At 38.4% G+C, this 21,410-nt stretch overlaps 4 protein-coding genes and 1 pseudogene across 8 annotated transcripts in view; 2 read left to right on the top strand and 3 right to left on the bottom strand.

Annotated features, from left to right (window-relative positions):
* LOC111448195 (cell division control protein 6 homolog B-like) overlaps positions 1–2,257 on the bottom strand; it is a 5,214-nt gene extending 2,957 nt beyond the window's left edge. Inside the window, exons 1-9 of the mRNA XM_023087658.1 lie at positions 1,911–2,257; positions 1,538–1,640; positions 1,217–1,437; positions 1,010–1,084; positions 825–934; positions 650–756; positions 495–554; positions 294–367; positions 137–187 (exon numbers count right to left, since the gene is read on the bottom strand). Of these exons, the coding sequence (XP_022943426.1) occupies positions 137–187; positions 294–367; positions 495–554; positions 650–756; positions 825–934; positions 1,010–1,084; positions 1,217–1,437; positions 1,538–1,640; positions 1,911–2,135 (1,026 nt within the window). The 5' untranslated portion in view covers positions 2,136–2,257. The remainder of the gene's footprint in view (positions 1–136; positions 188–293; positions 368–494; positions 555–649; positions 757–824; positions 935–1,009; positions 1,085–1,216; positions 1,438–1,537; positions 1,641–1,910) is intronic.
* A 2,889-nt stretch (positions 2,258–5,146) lies between these two features.
* LOC111448128 lies at positions 5,147–7,765 on the top strand. The gene is made up of 3 exons (XM_023087562.1): positions 5,147–5,311; positions 5,506–7,125; positions 7,221–7,765. The coding sequence occupies exons 2-3, from the start codon at positions 5,675–5,677 to the stop codon at positions 7,444–7,446; spliced, it is 1,677 nt and encodes a 558-aa protein (XP_022943330.1). The 5' UTR covers positions 5,147–5,311; positions 5,506–5,674; the 3' UTR covers positions 7,447–7,765.
* Positions 7,766–8,289: 524 nt separating this feature from the next.
* Positions 8,290–9,783, bottom strand: LOC111448110. Its single transcript, XM_023087528.1, has 2 exons — positions 9,693–9,783; positions 8,290–9,660 (listed from the first exon to the last, which is right to left on the bottom strand). Exon 2 carries the CDS (start codon positions 9,587–9,589, stop codon positions 8,498–8,500), a length of 1,092 nt encoding a protein of 363 aa, XP_022943296.1. The 5' UTR covers positions 9,590–9,660; positions 9,693–9,783; the 3' UTR covers positions 8,290–8,497.
* Positions 9,784–13,653: 3,870 nt separating this feature from the next.
* Positions 13,654–17,198, bottom strand: LOC111449101 (josephin-like protein). 5 transcript variants are annotated; one of them, XM_023088966.1, is made up of 4 exons: positions 16,793–17,198; positions 15,093–16,539; positions 14,208–14,295; positions 13,654–14,117 (listed from the first exon to the last, which is right to left on the bottom strand). In XM_023088966.1, the coding sequence occupies exons 1-2, from the start codon at positions 16,874–16,876 to the stop codon at positions 16,069–16,071; spliced, it is 555 nt and encodes a 184-aa protein (XP_022944734.1). In that variant the 5' UTR covers positions 16,877–17,198; the 3' UTR covers positions 13,654–14,117; positions 14,208–14,295; positions 15,093–16,068. The 5 variants fall into 5 exon arrangements, with proteins under 5 accessions (XP_022944734.1, XP_022944735.1, XP_022944731.1 ...); XM_023088967.1 differs by having other exon boundaries at positions 14,208–14,278; XM_023088963.1 differs by having other exon boundaries at positions 13,654–14,295.
* Positions 17,199–17,696: 498 nt separating this feature from the next.
* On the top strand, positions 17,697–20,096 carry LOC111448663 (annotated as a pseudogene).
* The last annotated feature ends 1,314 nt before the right edge of the window (positions 20,097–21,410 follow it).

The raw sequence follows: 21,410 nt of genomic DNA, 5'->3' as shown, positions 1-21,410 counted from the left end.
AAAAAAAAAAAAAAAAAAAAAAAAAAAAAAAAAAAAAAAAAAAAAAAAAAAAAATCATCAAACTAAACTAAACTAAACGATCCTGTTTCCTAAGAAGCTAAAGAAGATTCCACTGCAAAAATATCATCTAACGTACTCTAGCACAAAGCTCCAAAGCTTGCGGCTGAAAGACAACGAAAGGAAGCACCTACACAGAATATTACATAGCATATGTCAAAAAAAGTATAAAGAAATATTGATTGAACTTCAGAAAACAATAGAAAATAGTGTTAAAATATGGAGAATGAACTTACAGTTAACCGTTGATGAAGAATCTTGAGGATCTGTTCCTTGGAATAAGCCCTATAAGTTATGACCGGAGGTTTGCCTAGGAAAGCAATAGGCAAGATCAACAATTAGTATTATGTGAAATGCAGTTAACTACTATATATTTGTTAAATATGGATCAATACTATAGGACCATAAGCTAAACTGCACATATCCTTGCAACTCACAATTCAATGCCTGAAGTCTTGGAAGAAAACGATCTGCCAAGTCAATAGCATTTGCAATTCCTACAAAATACGTTGGATATCAATCTACTGTGTTAATTTGTAATCCATGAAAGAAGAGCAATGAGAGATTCTAAGTATCACTGTCATAGGGATACCTATCAAAATGCATCTTGAAAATGGGAAAGTTGTGAGCATGAACAGATTATGTAGCACTGCCTTATCCTTTGTAATTAAATAATCCAATTCGTCGGCAATTATTAACCTGATTTAAGAAAAATGGCGTGAGAAAATGTTGAGATGAAATTGAAATTGCAACAAGTAAGTTTTTACATCATCTTCGTGCAAGATGACTCTGCCTTTTGGGAGTACAAGCTTTGAAGATGTTGCAAGGGTGTTAAAGAGCCATTCCTTTTCTTTTGCGGTTGGGCTTCCCCCATTATCTACCAAAAACAATCAGCGGATAAGCATATGAAACACTAAAAGGGACAAATATTTTAAGTTTTTTACATCCATACCTTAGTGAAAATGTCCGACGTCTTAGCTAACGAAGTGCAGTTTATAGACAAAATGTCTGGCAGCTGAAGACCTGACTGGTAGCATGAAGAATATTTGAATGTGTGATGAATTGAATCTTCAACAAGCAAACATATTAGCTTAAAATTGAACAGAATACTGCCATATATCTCATGAAGGGACTTCACCTAACAGGTAAGAAAGCCTACCTCTTTCACCCAATCAGCCAACTGCTCTTTCACTTTTTCCATGGACAAGGATTTTCCAGTTCCTGGACACCCGCAAACATACAAACTACCAGCTTTTTCTTGCTCCACACAAGCCTTACAGAAATTTAAGATTCTGCTCTGTTCATCCTCGCGGCACATGATTGTAGTTGGAGCGGTCGATACGTGCAATGCTTCCTTTGCTGTTTTTATATGTTGGGTATCTAACAAATTGGAAAACAATATATGAAAACCTGCTTGAAGATCAGGACAAAGATAATTGCGTACTGCAACTTCATGCTACCAGCACAAGCTAATCCTCACCTTTAGGATTCCAATCTGGTTTGACACTGGGGTTCTTGAACAAGCATTTTATCGGCGACATATGTAATTTAGGAAAGCCATCAATAAACGTTTTCCCATCGCTCTGCATATGGTCAAAAGAAACCTGTATTATTGCATTTGCAAGATATCTCCAATTGGTGCAACATTTGATCACATACGAGGCTAAGAAATGATGCATTCATTGCAGAAGATCTTCAATTAATTTGTGATATCTAACTAGACTAAGAAACTTCAAAATCTTAGAATTAATTTACTCATCATCATATCCGATCAAAGAATTATCAGTAACCTGAAGAGAGTGACAAAATGCATACAAAAAATGGCTGTTCAGAATCGATAATGTCAAACTTACATGTGGAACGCTCTTTGGACTCGAATTGAGACACCGTCGAGGCGATTTCCAATTCATCGGCTCAGAGACAGGGCTTTGTTGTCTCTGCGCATCACCGGATCTCAGTTTCCGCTTGGGAGGAGTTTTCTCCATAGCAGATGCATCAGTCACTCTCGCAACCATGACATCATCCAATTTCGTTCCATTCTCAATCTTACAGTGACTTCCTCGAGTAATGGCTGGCATTCTTTCGATCTTCGACAGATATGGATGGGTATGGAGATCGATCTAGGGTTTGTATGTTCTTCGATTGGGAAGATTCTCTGAGAGAAGAAAGTAGTTGTGTTTTTAGCGGGAAACTGAGAGGTGTGCAGTGATTTTCCCGCTGGTAAAGAGTTTTAAACGGCTTTGTAGTAACTCATTGCCGGTTAGCCTATTTCGGACCTTGTGGTTCTTGGGCCCAGCGTCCAAAAGATCCGGCCCATCAAAATGTTCATTTCCTGGCCTCATTTATATCTATTTAAAATAAAATAGATATAAATAATAATTAAAGTTTTAATATTATGGGAACAAAAAAAAAAAAAAAAAAAAAACAAGCGCTTGCAATGCCCCACCCTCTCAGCGATGGCAACTCCAAATTGACGAAAATGACCCAATCCCTTAACTCAGATATTTTTGTTATATATTTCTTGGACCCAAATACCCTTTATTCATTTATTTGTTTTTTTTATTTTGTAAAAAAAATAAAAATAAAAAAGGGTCGTAATTCATATCTCATGAGACTGGTGGCGATATGTAGTAGGCCAAAACGAACAATATCTACTAGCAGTTGACTTTGACTGTCACGAATTGTATCAGAAGGGGTTCTGGGTGGTGTGGCAGCTAGGACGTTGGGTCCGGGGTGAATTGTGAGCTCAACATTTTGTATAAGGGTGTGGAAACCTCTTCCTGGGGTAGAATGGGAGATCCCGATACAAGGGTGTATGATTCTCCTTAAAATCACGAGACTAATGATGATACGTAATAGGTCAAAATAGACACTATTTACTAGCGGTGGACTTGAGTTGTCACAAGTGGTAACAGAACCATGTCCTGGGTTGTATAGCAGTAGAGACACTGGAACTTCAAGGGGAGTAGATTATGAGATATCACATCAGTAAGAAAATTGGAACGAAACACATTCCTTATAGAAGGTTTTCTTCTACCACGGAAGACTTGAGCTGACAATATTGATACGGGAGCGCGTAAACGCTAATTATCTTAAATATTTTAAAAATAATTATCGAAAAAAAAAAATGGTTTATGTGGAGAAAATTAGGAGGGGGAGAAGGAAATGGAATGGATGAGGAGATAAGGAGATTGGCGTGGCATAGGCGTCGGAGAGTCCCTGTCGGATTAGAGGGCCATGTGGGTGTGTTCATAATTGCCTGCTCTTTAAGCCCCCTTCGAGCTTCCCTCTTTCCCTTTGTCCGTTGCTCGCGACGCCTCCTCCCATCAATTATCCACCATTTCCTCTCTATCCCTTACCCCTTTTCCCTTCTCTCTCCTGTCCCTGTCTTCCCTTTTCGTCCCCTCTCTCCCCCTCACTATCCACTAAGCTTTAGAGCCGTTCACAAGTTGAATTAGGCTCCGTTATTATTATTTTTTTTAATAAAATTTTAATTAATAAATATAATTAATTCAACCATAAAATTTTATTAGATTAAATCATATTTATTGACCTATTTAATTTTAACCGAAGTAAGAAGATTAATATAATATTTATTTTTTTCAAATATTAAATTACAATTTTAATATATATTTTAGATGTATTTTTAAAAATGGTTGAAGAATAAATAATTACAAAATTAAATAAAAATATATGCAGATTCTCAGGCTCTTCTATTGGTAATAATAGAAAGAAGCAAAAGAACATAACTATACGCCAGAAACATTAGCACCTCTTAGTAATACCCGTTATCAATAAGGTTGAAGGTATTTATTGTTGGATAATGAAAGTCCCACATCGACTAATTTAGGAAATGATCATGGGTTTATAAGTGAGGAAGACCCAAAACAAAACCATGAGCTTATGCTGACAATATCATACCATTGTGGAGAGTCTGTTGGTCTAACATTTGCAATCTAGAATAGATAATTTATTTTAATAAAAATAAAAAGTAAAATGGCAAGAATAGTCAATAAAGTGTTTTTTTTAAAAAAAACAATAATAACAATAAAAAAGTTGTTTTTGGCGTTTAATTCAATGGAATTTCACTTGCTCGAATCAAAAGAAGGCATACAATTTGGACTTTTCCCATTGCATTTTTAGGCTTTTATTTATTTATTTATTTATTCATTATAAGATTTATAGCGATAATCTCGGCACCGCTATGCCATTCGCGATGGATACGGCGAGCCAGTGGTGCCCGTGTGCCCGTGTCCTCCAAAAGCAACATATACCAAAAGACGTGCCACCCAATGCTCCCCACTCCCACGTTAAAAAGGCTCTATGTTCTTAATTTTAGGTTAATTAAATAAAAATATCTTTCAAAATTACAATAATATCTTTTAATTTAAAAAAAATTAAATAATTTAGTTAATTCACCAAATTTAAATAAATCGAGGAATTAAATTTGTTATTTATGGAAGATTTATAGATGATTTTTTGACAATTTAAAATATAATAGGATTTTAATTAATTTTTAAATTGCGCAAAAAAAAAGATATTTCTTTGGATAAAATTTTAATTAATTAATTAATTAAAAATGGACATAAAAAGTTTAAAAGTTTGACTCTAGAAACTTCGGACACTGGAGCAATAGTTGTAATTTGACGCGAAAGTGACATGTTCGTATACGACGCAGTACACCTCATATTTACGATATTGCCACTTAGAAAATAAAATAACCAAGTGTCTCACCTTTTAAAAAAATTATTATTTAACGAAATAAAATAAAACTGACACGTGTGTGGAAAGTAGGCAAGAAAGTCGGTGGTGTCACGATTTTACAGAGCCGCGATATTAATGTAGGGGTACACGTGGCACGTTCGGAGCGGCCACATCGGATCCAGATCACCCGTGAAAAATGCCGCTTTGGGCTGACAAATAGCGATGGCCACTGACCCGAACCGACCGTTTATAAGCAAGCTTCTATTATGGGTTCTTTCCCGAAGAACTGACCGGTTACCGATTCTGCCTGTCCTTCCCTCTCTCTCCACTGTAAAAGTCCCGCTGTTCAAGTCGTCTTGTAGCGTGAGATTTTTTTCCCCCACATTTCCAATTTAGAAAGCGCACTGGAGGAGTTCTTTCCTGTTGTTTTCTGCGCGTATATATAAAGATATATCTTCATATATCTCTTCGTAACTCATAAAGGTTGAAGCTACGGCCCTGCTTCGTTTCGTGATTATCCGCCGGGAAAATTCGCTGCCGTTCGGTTTAGGTTCGTCGATTTCTGTTTTTCTACGATTTCGCGTTATTTTCTCGAGTGTTTGATTCGATTTTTGAGATAAATGAGTAACTGTGCATGAGTTTTTTGGATTTTCTTCGAAGAGTTGTTAGGATGGAGAAGCAGTATTTGTATGAGTTGAATTTGTTCTGATATTTTGTTTTCTTTCCATTTTTTCGTTGTTTTAGGTAAAGGTGAAGATTCTGTGGTTTTGTTAAAGTTTTAAACGGCCATTCGCTTGGATTGAGGGATTTCACGGAAGAATTTCTCTCTGTTTTGTGGATTTTTATATGCATCTGATGATTTGAATTCATCTTGCTGTTGAACTTTCGGCTGTTCTTCGTTTGGGAAATTGGAATGGGAGTGAAGGTAGCTATGACATGTTTACAATGGTCGAAGCCTATTGTTCATCATTCTTCTTGTTATTCTCCATCCCTAGCCTCCGCTCCTTCGTCGACGCGGCGAAACCGTAGCGATGGAGGAGCTCTGACGGGGCGGTGTGCGTATACGCTTGGTCGACCAGGTCTATTAGGAATCCAGTTCGCGAAGTTTCAACGGTCGCGCTATTGCGGCAATATTAAGCCAAGAATTCGGACCATCACAAGAGCGTGTAGTTCCAATATGGTGGACGGTTTCTCAGACGAAGAGTTCTCCAAGCAGATTCAAGATTTGGCGATTAGGTTTCAAATGTCCGCTGAGAACAGCATCCATACCAACGCCGAGAGTTCGGGTTCCGATTCCAGTGTTGATCATGAATTTAACACTGTCGAATGTTCTGTACAAAATCAGATCCAAATCACACCGCCTCAACTCGTTACAACAGAATCTCCATGGCCAGAAATCCACCAAGAACCTGCGGAATGGGCGCAAGAAAGTGAAATAATAATTCCAGACGATATCGAGCGGAAAGCGAATTGCGTTGATCTTCCTTTATCTCTTCGAATGTTAAAGAGGAAAGTGCAATGGCGCCAAGGCATCAGCGAAGCTAGAGAATCCGCTTATTGTTCAGTAAAGAAGGCATTCTCCTCCATGGTTTTCATGATTAGTGAGCTTCACAGTTATTCGTTGAAATTGAGAGAGATCCTCTTTTACGAAGATTTACAAGGCATTCTGAATCGAGTTGAAAAAGAGATGCACGCTTCGTTTGTATGGCTATTTCAGCAAGTTTTCTCACACACTCCAACTCTAATGGTGTATGTGATGATTCTGTTAGCGAATTTTACAGTCCACTCAATGGGGAATAATTCCGCAATTGCGGCTTCCTCATCACCTACCCCTTCTCTAACGCAGATGGTCGAGGAAGTTGTTCAAATCGAGAATCAAAAGCCAGAGAGATTGGATTCCTCTACAATCAAGACGTTCTCAGTGTCTGGGAAAACAGCTTCCGTTAGCGGCGGAAATGGAGGCGGCGGCGGAAAGGTCAGACCGATTGCCAGTGGCACAGACGGCGATGGATTCAATTCATCAGACAATTATCCCACCGTCATGCCGGACGGTACTTCCCAAATGTCCTCAATAGGATCTTCAGCAGAAGAAGAGTTGTCGATATCAGGGATCAGAGAAGAAGAGACTTCTCTGTGGAATTCAATTCTCAAAGAAGCTTCACAAATGAGAAATGAAGAAATCGACGAAAACGCCATAAGGAGATTCGTATCGCCGGTGATAGCGAACATCGAATCGGACACCTACACCGAGTATTTCAGAACAGAGCTTCTTTACCAAACGGGGCTATCCCAAGACCCAAACAATCCACTTCTCCTCGCCAATTACGCTCAATTTCTCTGCCTCGTGGCCCATGATTACGACAGGTGATAATTCTAAATTCCCTTTTTATCCGTCTGAGAAAATAAATCAAACAAAAACCCGATTCTCATCTCCGTATTGTGGGTTTGTTCATCAACAGAGCGGAGGATTACTTCAAGAAGGCAGTGGAAGTGAAGCCGGCTGATGCAGAGGCGTTCAATAAATACGCGACGTTCTTGTGGAGGGTTAGAAAGGACTTATGGGCGGCGGAACAGACATTTCTTGAAGCCATTTCTGCGGAGTCTGGGAACCCATTTTACGCTGCAAAATATGCCGATTTTCTCTGGAGCAGTGGCGCCGAAGAAACGTGTTTTGAAAATTCTTAAATCCAGAGAATGATAATATCCCAAGTTTCGAAATCCTCGGAGATGGAAAACAAGTTGGGGTCTAATGGCGGGCGGCGAGTGAATTGGGGTCTAATGGCGGCGCCGTGGTTGATCAGAGACGGGATTTTGTTCGGCTGGTGCGGGAATATTTATCCTAATTCCAATGGGCTCTCTTGAAACTGTAAGCTCTTCCTCTATGTGTACATTTTCTTACCCTCTGTGGGCGCCGTTTCAGATGGCAAACTGTAATTATTCTTTTTACAAAATGTCAATTTCTGAATAGGAAAAAGAAGAAAAGAAAAAGGAAAATAATGAGATATGATAATATAAATTTACGTGTTTTTTTCCGGCCTTTCCCCCAAATTCCTTCCGAATGCCCACACCTCTCTTTACCGTTACTTTCCCCAAAATACATTTGGGCCTGTCGGCCCATATTGGCTCCGAAATTGGGCTTTTTGCATTTACAACTTTCCATCCCGACTTTAGTGGCGTAAACTATGGGAATAAATGAAAAATCCCCACATTATCCACTCACTCTTATTATTATACGCCTTCTTCTTCACTAACATGCCCTTCCGCACGTGATAGGCCCATAATTGATCCCATTGGAGTTATATTTTTTTATTGAAGAAAGAATTTCGTGCTTTTTTTAGTCTAAGTTTCTACACCCTTATTTTGAACTAGACGTGTCTCATAATCAGTCTCGTTCGAGACTTTGTGTCTTTGCTGACAACTCATTTATCTCTCAAATTGATGCGGGATCTCACAATTTCGTTCAATTATTATCACAAACTCTCGTTCCAATCTTAGTTGAGTTCAATTATCATCACGGGTATAACTAAATTCACTCAAAATATGTATTGAATATTATTTAACTAAAGAGAAGGCCAAGAGCTTGTACAAATCATGCCTTGGTGTGGCTCTATCTCATGCCATGGGCTAAAGAAGGATTGAGTTTGACCCATAGTAAAACAGTACGGAATTATACCGACAAGTTCATTAAAACAACCAATATTAATAAAATAAAATAAAAACAGTACTCATCAATCGATCAGATTTCGTATACGATCGCGAAGCAGGGGAGCACAGCCCTCGGATTGAAAACCAACAGCTCTTCCTCATCCAACGTGGACTGGGCCCCACTACCACTCCTCCCGACGACGGAGTGAAACCCTTCGCCGTCTTTTTCCGGCTCATCGGCGTCTGACCCGACCCGACCTGCAATGACCCGACAAACCAGAATCGCCCGCTTCACGTTCAGAAACTTGAACTCCTCTTCGATGTCCTCAGGGATCGCCACGTGTGCCCTCCAGCTACTCGATAACGTCGATATTCCGTCCAACTTGTGGGAGAATCCCGATTTGATTATCCCACAAATGCTACAAAATTGCTGCCCGCAGAGGCTGGAATTACCATTTTGCCCCAAATCGCATAAAAACGTCGCACAGTGAAACCTCAGCAACTCGTTTCCGTCGGCGATGCACCGCTCGTCCCGACGCTTCACCGCGCCGTTTCGGGCCGCCGCTTTCGCCTTCACCGACTCTCTGTACTCCTCGAATCTGGAAACGATCTTTGGGCTATTGTGGATTTTCAAGATTCGAACGATTTTCGGACTTTTTTCTTTCCTCGTCCATCCCGTTTCGAAAATGATTCGAACAATATTCTTCCCGGAATCGGAATCGGCGAGTTCCGACACAGCATGTTTCGCCGATTGGTGCTGTTCGAGCAATTGATGCTTGGGGAAAATCTCGCCGCAAGCAGTGCAAGGGAAAATGTCGTTGCTGAGGTGGACAAATTGGTTAGTCTCCGCCGTGGTGATGTCTGAATCCTGCGGCGTTCCGGCTGTCGGAGTCTCAAGCGGGGGAGAAATCTCCTGTGATGTCCGGGCAGGAGTGGGGGGGCGAGCGGTTTCGATTGCCATTTTGCAGGTTTTTGAGGAGAAGATTCGTTTGAGAAATGAATAGGAACTTGTCAGAGCCTTGTGGGGCTTAAGACAGGAGGGCGTCGGAGTGGCTTTCTTGGGGGGCGAGGGACGGCGGCGGCGGCGGTGGTCGGCGGTAGTGAGAAGGAAGCAACCAACATGAACAATAAGCAGTAAAAGAGCGAGGAATTTGTTGCAGAGAGATCCGGCGGTGGGGGCCATGGGTGTTGGGAGAGTGGAAATGGCGGAGCTTCGGTTGGGGATGTTCTATGGCGTCGCCATTGAAGAGGAAATGAAGAACATGAAAAGGAAAAGAGAAGAGAAAGTGAAGGAAAAGGGGAAAACCAATGTCGGAGTGTGGGGGCGACGGACGAATAAAGCTAATAAAGAGTAGTTGTAACGCCTCCTCATGCCTTTCTATACTTCATATTATTGCTTATATTCTCTTTTCTACCCCTTTCACCCCAAATTTTGTAGGTGGAAAATCCGGGGCGAACCAGCTAGATCTGAGTTCGAGTGGCTCCTAACCACAACTTTTCCGCTCATTCTTCAACATCAGTCGGTTCGGGTCCATAAGCAGTGACAATTGCTCCATAACAGGTTCCTATAACCAAGCCACTGCCTGTGAGTCGTCGACTCATTCTTCAACAGGTACATGGTCAAAGTCTTGGTCTCCTCCCACGCCTTGACCTAAAATATGGAACGACTCATTTAACCCTTCGTTATTATAAAATTCACAAACCATTATAAAACGACAGTATTGTTTAGTTAAAGCAACCCTGATTTAGGTTAATCTGTAGTTAAAACATAACAGGTCAATCTCACTGCTAACAGACATTGTCAACGTTGGCATGTTACATATTACCTCTCTCGATTTTATAAGTCCACCGCTAGTAGATATTGTCCATTTTGTTCTGCTATTTATCACCCGTCTCAGTTTTACGATGTTGTCTACTTGGGAGAGGTTTCCACGTCATTATAAAATGTTTTTTTCTAGCTCGGAGGGAGGTGGGATCTCAATTAAAAAGGGAGTTAATTACAGTTTTAAAACTAAATAAATTAAAAAAACACAAAATAAAATGGATAAAAATGGACCGATTTAAAACCATGAGAATCAATTGAGAACTATACTCATAGGGACTAAATGGTAATTTAACACGATAATAATAAATAATTAAAAAGAAAAATACTGGGGAATTTCATTTTAAAATTAATGTCGTTAATTACAACGGTACGTGCCAACGCACGTGCTGGTGGCACATTCTGCGGCTATATCCACTGGAACACTGAATTCAATGACTCATATATTTCATTTACTTATTTTATTTTATTTTTTTACAATAAATAAATAAATAAATATTTATTTTCCGGAATTTGATGAAAATTACTCCGTCAACTGACAGACACAGCACGAGTGTTGTTCCGTCCTCTCCCTTACGGAGAATCCAAAGCCTTTTTGTTTTTATTTTTTATTTTTTATTTTTTTTTATGTAATTATAAATTTAAATTTAATTAATTTATTAAAAAATATAATAATTTACAACATATTCAACAAAAAAATAAAATTTAAAGTTTTTAAAATTAAGTTTTTTTATAATATATATTGAAATTGAAATTTTAATTTTTAATTTAATTTTTGAGAATATATAAATAATTATTTTGTGTTAATATTTTATTGTTATTAAAAAAATATTATATTAAATTAACTCGAGACAAATATTAGTATTTTTTTTAATTAATATTTTAAATTTCGTGCATGTTATTTGTAGTGAATTCGAAATTATTGAATTTAAATTTTCGTCCAATTTCTCGGGTTGATATCGCGAGATATAGAGATGTGTACGGCTTGTTTCATAAAGTAGATGTGGGCTCCGGCCCATAAATGAAATGAAAGTGGGCCATATGCTTTCGGATGTGGGCCTTCGAATCATCTACGCGGCACATTAAAATATTCGAAATAATAATTTAAAATCTTCTGTTTGGATTAAACTATGCCACCTAATATTAAATATTTGTGTCCTCTGATTTTGTAATATATATATATATATATTAAAACTTTTAATTAATTTTTTTAATAAATCAAAACCTAAATTTTAGTAACTAAATATTCAATTTTAAACTATTTTTTAATGGTATTTAAATTAATAACATCAGCAATAAAATAAAGTTGCCGACATAATTTTAGGTTGACCCACCAAACCCAACTCAACATGATGTGTTTAAATATACGGGAGAATCCCTTAATCTTACGTATGAATGCACTCTAACCGCAATTCTCCCAATGATCATATGCCACGTGGCGTTGCGTTCGACGTGCAGTATTGATTTATTATGTTTTAAATTTTCGTCGACCTCGAGTTCGATTTTTCGTTTTTTATTTTCTGCAACGGGTGCATGCCTTTTATTATTATTATTATTATTATTGCCATAATCCTTTTGCTCTTCCTCTCCAACATGAGTGGTTGCTTAAGATTGTGGGTTCAACAAAGTTGACCACGACCAGTTTATTGTGTTTGGCGCGTGTGCTGCACGCGCCACGGCAACCTTTTGTTTCTTTATTTATTAAATAATTTGATGGGCCCATAGAAAATAATTATGGGCCTGAAAATGGGCTATAGATTGCGTTAGTGTCCATTACCCACAGCCCAATAAATTCCGGGCCGTTTTCTTTTCTATTATTGTTGAATTTATAATGCAAATAATGACGTGGAAATTCGAGTAAATCTCAAAGGAAGTCAACCAAAATTGTAAAAGAAAATAAAAGGAAAAAATACATTATATTAATTTAACTATAAATTAAACATATATTTAATATTATTATCGAAATTAAAAAGTTAAGCATGACTTATTTAACGAAATAATATATATACATATATTGAAATTCCCTCTTTGTCGTAATACAATGCGAATTTCAATGGGCCGGCCCAGAGTTAATGACCCAATAGCCGCCTCGGCCCATTATAGAAAGCTAGAGATAATCGACGTGTCGCATCCGTAGCCAAGTGTGGTGCGGATTAATCGTAATCCGTAGCCAAGTGTGGTGAAGGATAAGGCGCCTGTGGTGAGCTTGCGCTTCTGAACATTCCATCGCCGCTTATTTTACCCAAATATCCCTTCACATTTCATTTCAAAATTTCCCCCTCCCTAGAAAACAAAAGGCAAAAAGAAAAATATATATATATGGCTTCTCTTCCGATCGCATTCTCTCCGGCTGCCGGACGCGTGTTCGCAGCCACGGCGGCGAAGGGCGCCGGCGAAAGCAAGAAGGAAAAGGGCCTTCTTGATTGGATCATCGGAAGCTTGGAGAGGGATCAGCTTCTCGAAACCGACCCTGTTCTTCAAAAGGTCGAGGGCAAGGACAGTAACAGCGGCACCGTCAGTGGCGGCCGGAAGAATTCCGTCCAAGTCCCGCCGAAAAAGAACGGCGGGTTCGGTGGTCTCTTTGCCAAGAAAGATTGAAGACGACGGCGGTAGCGGCGGCGATGCCATTTCACTCGTATATAATTTCTTTGTATTGAATACTTATGCAATTTCAGGGCATATCTTGTTGCCACTCTCTGCTGCTTTGATTGGTTATTTTTCAATGCAATCGTTACATTATTAATTATTGTTGGAAATTGTTGATTTATTTATATTATTATATTTCAATCAATCGACATGACAAAGATCTTGCTGCTAATATAATGTCGGGTTCCCTGAGAGAAGTGTGTGAATTATGATGCAATATGAACAAATCCAACAATAAAAGAACCAAAACTATGTCGGTGTGATGACGTGGATTGATTTACTAAAATGTTTATTGAATTATTGAGATTGATATGCCTCTGTTGACTAAATAATAATAACCATAATTGTATTAATTCATCCATCCAACTCTATTCAATAAGCATTTACTCTGAATACTGTTCTTTTCTTCTTTTTAAAAAATAAATAAAGAAAATGGTAAAAATAATGTACTTTATTCATCCATTATATTTATTATATTTATTTTATGTAGAATGTTTTTTTAAAATAATTAGTCTATGTATCAACATGGTTAGAAATTAAGGATCTCCATAATGGTATGATATTATCCACTTTGAGCATAAGCTTTCATGGCTTTGTTTTGGGCAGTATTCCTTTACTTATAAACCCATGATCCACCGACTCTCCAATAATCATCCGCAAACATTTTCTTTATAAATTTTGGGCAAGAATTATTATTATTATTAACTAATTTCGATTAAAAAGGAAGAAAAAAACTTCTTAAGGATAATTTGCAAATAGGGTTTTGTGGAAAAAGAATATAGAGATGAAAGGCTTAATTTTTAATCTAAAGAAGACCAAAGAAACAACATTTCATCATGATCAGCAACGATGAAATCAGGCATTAATTAAACCCACAAAGAGACGGTATATATACTAAGCATTTTGTGGAGAAAATCTTACCAAGAATTGGTGCGAGGAGCTACGAGGAAGAGTTGATGTACTTGATGCAGTCCTCCACAGCCTCTGTTCTATGTGAGTCGACGGCGGACACCGGCAGTGGCTTCGAGGTGGCGACAGGCATGGCCGGAACAGGTTGTTGCTCATGGTGGGGTCTTCTCTTCATGGCCATCAAATGCCAAGCTCGGGTCACTTTATTGGCCAGGTGCTTCAAAAAGCTCAGCGGAGAGAATTGCAGGCCTTTCAGCGACTTAAATCTCAACTTTCTAAACGACCCTGTGCTTCGCCTGGTTGCGTTGCTCGACATGTTCCTTTTCTCAATCCTCTGCTCCATTGTTGCCGTCGTCATAGAATTAGAAGGAAGGTCTGAAGAACACACAGAAAAAAACCAGAGAGATCAAGAAAAGGGACGTACACACTGCTGAAAAGTGCAGGCTGCCCACCAAAGCGTGTTCTTAAGCAAACCCAAGAAGGCTCTGTTGTGTCCTGTGTGCATTAAATCTCTATCAAGCAAGGAACAAAAGTGAGGGTCATTCAATATAATGCCTAACACTGATTTAATCATGAAATGTCAACCGTTAAATGTTTGATCCAACGGCCAAAGATATAATGAACTTTATCTGGATGTCAAGATAAACAGAGAGAACAGAAAAGATAGAAATCAACAGTTTTGACATCAAATAATAAACAAAACCATAAATATAGCAATAATCATGTCGTCCTCTCTACTGCAGTTTAGTGGACTAAATTGATGGCATTTTTAAACTATTGAATATAGCTATAGCAAGGTAGATTGACACAAATATATCACTTTAAATTCAGATTTTTCTTCTTCTTATTTTGTTTATTGGAGAAAAACAATTCTCTCTAACATTTACAAGTTTGGAACAGAAGCAACAGTGGAAAGCGACTTGGAATCACAAAGGAAGCAAAGTCAATATTGAATAAGGGGATGACAGAGCAAAAGGAAATGATGAAAGGCTCTAAAGATTCTTGTTTCAGATAAAGGAAAAAGGGAATTTCTAAAGCTAAAATGGCCATTTAAGAAGAAAGGATTTTGAGCGGACAATTATAGGGAATGCATCCACTAAGGGCGTAAAGCTGTTCTTATTTTAACAAACTTTTGGGAAGCGTTCTTTGGTGGCGATGCATCATGCTTTCTTGTTAAAATATATACTAAAGGGTTTGATCAGACAAAAAGACTGCGTTTGTGTTCGTAGCAATGATGGTAATGGTTAATGTGTGATGATGAGATAATATAAACTTTTACTCGGAACTCACAATAATAGTTGAAGCTAACCTCTGTAACCAAGTGTCACGGCGATGCTTGTCTAAGGTGTGTTGCTCATGACTGCATGCTCGTTACATATCAAAATCTTGCCTTATATCACTTTATTGCTTTCCTAATCTTGCCTTGTGTGTTGCCCATGATGCCTGATACAACTGAAATGCCCCGAAATGTACTATAAGTGGATGCGACTAGTCATCAACTCCTCCCACCTAAACTTTGTATGACCATTTGGCAAAATCGTGTCTAGACCTGTCAGCCTAGAATCACCTCAAAATGTACTATAAGGAAATGTGACTAGTTGTCAAATTCTCCATACCCGAAAAAGTATATGCTATTTAAGCCATTTTATTGCCTTTTGTATGTAGTCATATAATGTTGCTCTCATTCTTTATTTCAACCTTACTTCCAAACTCCCTTTCAAAAATCTCTCTGCCCCCATTTTCTAAAACTATTTTCTCAAAACGGGCTAGAGGTTTAAGCATACATTGCCCTGCCTATGCCCTGCCGTAGGCGACACGATCCCAAATTGACTCACCTACTTAGTGTTGGAGTGCTGCACAATCGTAAAAGTCCACTGCTAAGAAAAGTGCGATTGTAACACCTGACGTTCCATGACCGGTAAAATTGAGTCTTTTTTAATCATAACAAACCATTCTGCTCTGTAAAATACCTGGCACCATTCCATCTGATGGCAGTTTTACCAGCAGCTTAGCAAATTCAGAATCCCTTCAGGGTGCCAACTAAAGATAATCGTCTTCATTTGGCTTTTAGGTGCAAAACTCAGACATGAACAGTTTCTCATTGCTTTTCACTTCAAATCATTTCCCCTCTTTATCAGCAATGTGAAATAATCAAAAACATTAACTCAAGCCAAGTAAATCTCAGAATGCCAAACAAGTTGCAGAAAAAACAGCCAACACAATCCAGCTCTAATTTTTTTTTACATTTGATTCAAGCACAAACACGAGTATCCTATGCAGGAGATTTAGTTCCTGTCATTCATAACAAGCAAAATTTCCCCATTGTCATTGATCACATTATCCAAAAATTGTCTTACCTCGTCAGTATCCTTAAACGTATGAGGAGTATGCAGATCACTGTCCAAATTATACCATGACTCGTTGATCTTTCTCAGAGCAACCCAGTGCCTGCTTTTCCAAATGCCACCAAACCTTCTGACTGGGACGTTAAGCACAATTCCCATAAGTTTATGAGTAGCCTCAGGCCCATCCAAATCGATTGAAGAAGCTCCATTCCGATGATCATGCCACACCACACTCTTCCCTTTCTCTTCCATAGCTGAAATTAGGACATTTATATCATAGTTTCCAGTTACTGAGTTGTGATGAGGCTTAAAGACAAATGATAATGGCGTCCAAGGTTCTCTGTTTGGCTCGTCGAGCACCAGCTTTTCAGAAATTGCATTTAAGTGCGCTCGTGTAAATGCATCATTTTCCTGTTATAATATGGTGTTAATAGAAGATTTAATGGTATGAAGACACCGAAATACATAAGGAATGCAACAAATCGTCAGATAGTGAGACGACAATTCTTTCTTAATGATAAGGAACAGTACAATTCCGTTTATCAGCATCTTAATTACACTGCAAATAATAAATTTCAAGATTCAACGATTATCAATCTCAAGCAATCAGAAAACGTTTGGAAAATTTTCAGAGTCAAAGGTTTGAGATTGAAAAAAAAAAAACCTGAAAGAGGTTATTGAGTGCGTGCAAGAGGCAGAACTGTAGCTTTTGCCTTTCGTGATAAACTCGGCAATCCTCGCTCGCCATCGTCTAAGTCTTAGATCTCAAACTCTGACTCCGAAATCTCGAAAAATCCTTTTTCGGAAGCAGGAAGAACTACGAATCTCTGAATCTAGGTTCAGATTCAGAACTGTGGAATTCGTCGAGTAGACAACAAAAACGGCAAACCTGAACTCGTTACAAATACGATCACGGAATTGTATTTCACCGACGGAGAGAGCATGCGCCGCCACAAACTTCGGGTAGAAGGGCGGCGATGGATTTCGACTTCGAAGAAATCGGCTGGTCTCGGAGTTTCCGAACTCGCTATTCGATTCGGCGGGATCTCTTCTGATTTCCCCCAAATCCCCCAATTATTATATTTATTTAGCAAAATGAATAGTAAAAATATAAAGAAAAAGAAAATAAATTATTTCTTAATTTATATCAATTTACTATAAAATTTGACGCAATTTTTATATTAATAAATAAATAAATAATAGAAGAAATTTATATATACAAAAATTAAAACATGATTTTTATTTATTGATTGAATTGCAACATTATAAGAAATCATTTTAAATATATTAAAAAAAAGGTTAATTGAGAAAAAATTGAACCGATAATAAAATTTTAATTTAATTTAATTAATTATTATTATTTTTAGACGACAATTTTATAGGGAGTGGCACAGATTCCGTGACTACTTGCAGCAATAGATTATATTTAAATAGGAAATTTGTTCACAATATTCCTGAATTAGAGGCGGTCAAAATTTCATTATTTTCTCCCTTCTTATTTTACATTTTATTTTTCTTCGAACCTGTTGTCGACGATTTCCTCTCACACAAAATAAGGATTTCCGAAGCCAATTATTGAAATCCAACACAGTGGATAACGGAAGTAGAACTCAAAGAGCGCCTCAAAGCTCCTCCATTGCACCAACAATGGCGACCTTTCCGACGCCATTGTCGCTCTCTTTCTTTTCTTCATCGATCTTCATTTCCTCCACCAACGACAATTTGAAGCTATTCGGCAATTGGAAACCTAACTCCCGTATACCCCAAACCAAGCCCTTATCGATTTCCTCACAGCTCGCTACTCTTCCAGTCCTCTCTTTCGCCGGAGAAGAAGTCAGCAAGACCTACCTCGGCCTCAAATCCGCTCCACCGGAAACCGCTCGCGCCGTAGTTCACCGAGCTATTATCACCGACCAACAGAACAAGCGCCGTGGGACCGCCTCGACTCTCACCAGAGCTGAGGTTAGTGGAGGCGGTAGGAAACCCTACCAGCAGAAGTAAACCGGTAAGGCCCGTCGCGGTTCGATGCGTACTCCTCTACGACCTGGCGGAGGTGTGATCTTCGGGCCGAAACCTAGAGATTGGTCCGTTAAGATCAACAGAAAGGAGAAGAGATTGGCAATATCGACGGCCGTGGCTGGCGCGGCGGTAAATACGATAGTGGTGGAAGATTTCGGCGATAAGTTCGAGAAGCCGAAAACTAAAGAGTTCATTGCTGCGCTGAAGAGATGGGGAATCGATCCAAAGGAGAAATCACTGTTCTTAATGACGGAGGTTTCTGATAATGTACGATTATCTAGCCGTAACGTCGGAACATTGAAATTGTTGACGCCGAGAACGCTGAATTTGTTCGATATTTTGAATTCCGATAAGTTAGTCTTGACGCCGGCGGCGGTAGATTATCTGAATGAGAGATATGGAAACAATTACGAAGAAGGAATCGCAGACGAGGAAGAAGAAGACGAAGAAGGTAGATTTTCTTACCTTTCTCCAATTCAATTGTTCAATTATAGAAATCAAGAACCTCCATTATCGTTCCATACTTGAGTTTTGCCTAATTCAACATTCAAATCACATTAGAATTATGCTATGAATTCTGGTTCTGGTTCTGCTTCTCTCAACATGGCAAATGCTGGCTTAGGCAATAGTCTGCTTGCTTCCAAATGGGTTCTGCATCATCATTTTGTTGAATCGATTTTCATTCAGATTTCTTGTATTCTCTGTTTTGGTTCATTTCTGTCAGAAATGTTAGAGGAGTAATCAAAATGGAAAGCTTATTCAGGATTGATATTGACAGTCTTCACCCTAAAACCTATGGTTTTCTTAACATTGCTCTTTCTTGCTGCTGCTTCCATTGTTTCACACAGAAACTAATGTTTAGAGTGAGCAATTGTAATTCTTCCATTAATTCCTTCTACTGTTTCACATCAAAATGGAGAAGCTCTTGATGAACTCTCCCTTGGAAGTGTGGCTCGAGAGAAATAGTAGAATTTTTAGGGGTAGGAGAAGTCAATGGAGGATGTGTGGGAGGTGGTGAGGGCAACGTATGCTCAAACCTCTAGCCCAAACCCAAGTCCACCACTAACCGATATTGTCCTCTTTGTGTTTTCCCTTTCGGGCTTCCCTTCAAGGTTCCAAAGAAACGTTAAGGGGAGGCTTTCACACCATGTGGGATCTCACCCTTATAAGCAATGTTTCATTCCCCTCCGACCGATGTGGGATCTCACAATCCACCCCCTTATCTAGCGTCTTCGTTGGCACATCACCCGGTGTCTATCTCTGATACCATTTGTAACAGCCAAACCCCACCTCTTTGGGTTTTTTCTTTCGGTCTTTCCCTCAAGGTTTTTAAACGCGTTTGTTAAGAAAAGGTTTCCACACCCTTATAAAGAATGTTTTGTTCCCCTCTCCATCCATGGTGGGATCTCACATCGTGTCTTTCTTTTTTTGGATTGGAATCCGTTCTTGTATCTTGTTGTGAATTTCTTTTATGGGCTTGCTTTATGTAGAAATCTCAGTTTCTTACTACAAAAACAGAACACACCTACTGAAGTTAATAGGGAGAGAGATTGTAGTTCTTCCATTAACATCTTCTTCACTTTTGAAAACAGGGCTGGAGGAGGTAGGTGAGGATTCGGACGCAGCATAATGAATCTGCCATGTGCAAATCATGAAAGGAGCTTTCAGGGTATGTTAACTTTCAAGCTTTGATCGTATTCTTTTTTTGTTCTTATACACACACAACGGTATCTTCTTGTCCTTTTATCCTCCGATATCCTAAAGTGTTATTAGCTGATGATCTCTTCAACAACAATCTTTTATTCTTTTGGAACTTGCATTCTGTTTAGGCTTCCCTCTACTTTCTTCCTAAGTTAGGAGCTTCCATTAGTATTCTGAGTCTCCTATGGCACTTCCTTTGTCCATAACATATGAAAACGTTCCGAGAGAAAGAGAACGAGTTTGCAGAAGATGATGCTTAAAATGTTTTGAGTTCCTTGAAAGTCTTCCTAGAAACGGCCCCTTGTTTGGGTGTTTTTAGTTCAATGAGTGAGGTTGAGAGATTTGAACTTTTGACATCTTTCGTCCATAATGCAAGTCTAAATCGTTTGAGCTATGATCAGATTGGCTAAAGTTGAAGATGGGGTCTTGCCCGTAAATTTCAAACATGTAGCTCAAAGATTGTCCGACCCTTTATAACTAGGAAAAATGTGGCTTATAATGGAGTCATGCTTAAACTTTTAGATGATAACCTATGTCTTATTAACCGAGATATGCTTGGTTTGAAAAAACCGTCCCAACTATTTGACTATTTCTAGAAAGGTTTGTTTTTCTATATCGCATATTTTAAAATTCTCTTAAGATTGATAACAACCAATAATACACACAAATAATTATAATTATTCCGTGATCAAGTGAATCCATGATTTAAAATAGTTAAAATATAGTCCGGAATAATATAATATATTATCATCGTTCATCATCATTATCAATAGCTTGAATTAGTCCCTGCTATTTTTTTTAGTTATATTCTCTTTAACTACTTTTTCTATCTTGGGTTTTTATTTTCTAATTATTCTATGTAGAAGCTACTTCAATATTTAATCGGAAATCATTTAACTAAGATTTGATTCAATAAATCTTTTATCCATTCATTCGTCAAGTAGACAGGCTGTAACAACCTAAGTCCATTGCTAGTAGATATTGTTTGCTTTGGTCCGTAATGTATCGTTGTCAGCCTCGCGTTTTTATATCGCATCTACTAGGGAAAGGTTTATACACTATTGTAAGGAATACTCAGTAAGTAATGTTTCATCTCTCTCTCCAACCAATGTAAAATTTCACAATCCATCTCCCTGGAGTCCACCGTCCTTGCTAGCACACCACTCAATGTTTGGCTTTAATACCATTTATAACAACTCAAGCTCACCACTAGCAGATATTGTCCACTTTGGCTCATTACGTATCGTCATTAACTTCACGATTATAAAACGCGTCTATTAGGGAGAGATTTTCATGTCCTTATAAGAAAATGTTTCGTTTTCCTTTCCAACCAATGTGGGATCATTGGAATAAGTGGTGACTATTCAAATAATTGAAGAACGAAAACGAGCATCCCTTTTTTCTCCCCCGACCAAAAATTCTAAATAGATTTTTGTAATAGAAAGAATCAGAATATTTAATGACCGAAAGCTTGAAGTAGTGATTATGTGTTTGTGGTAGCTACTAAGCTAAGGCTATGACCCCTTCAAAGGAATAAAGTTAAAGAGGCAATGTTCTTCTAA

Source organism: Cucurbita moschata, unplaced genomic scaffold, assembly GCF_002738365.1.
Source record: "Cucurbita moschata cultivar Rifu unplaced genomic scaffold, Cmos_1.0 Cmo_Scf00010, whole genome shotgun sequence".
Lineage (NCBI taxonomy): Eukaryota > Viridiplantae > Streptophyta > Magnoliopsida > Cucurbitales > Cucurbitaceae > Cucurbita > Cucurbita moschata.
This window is presented reverse-complemented; position numbering and strand designations above follow the sequence as displayed.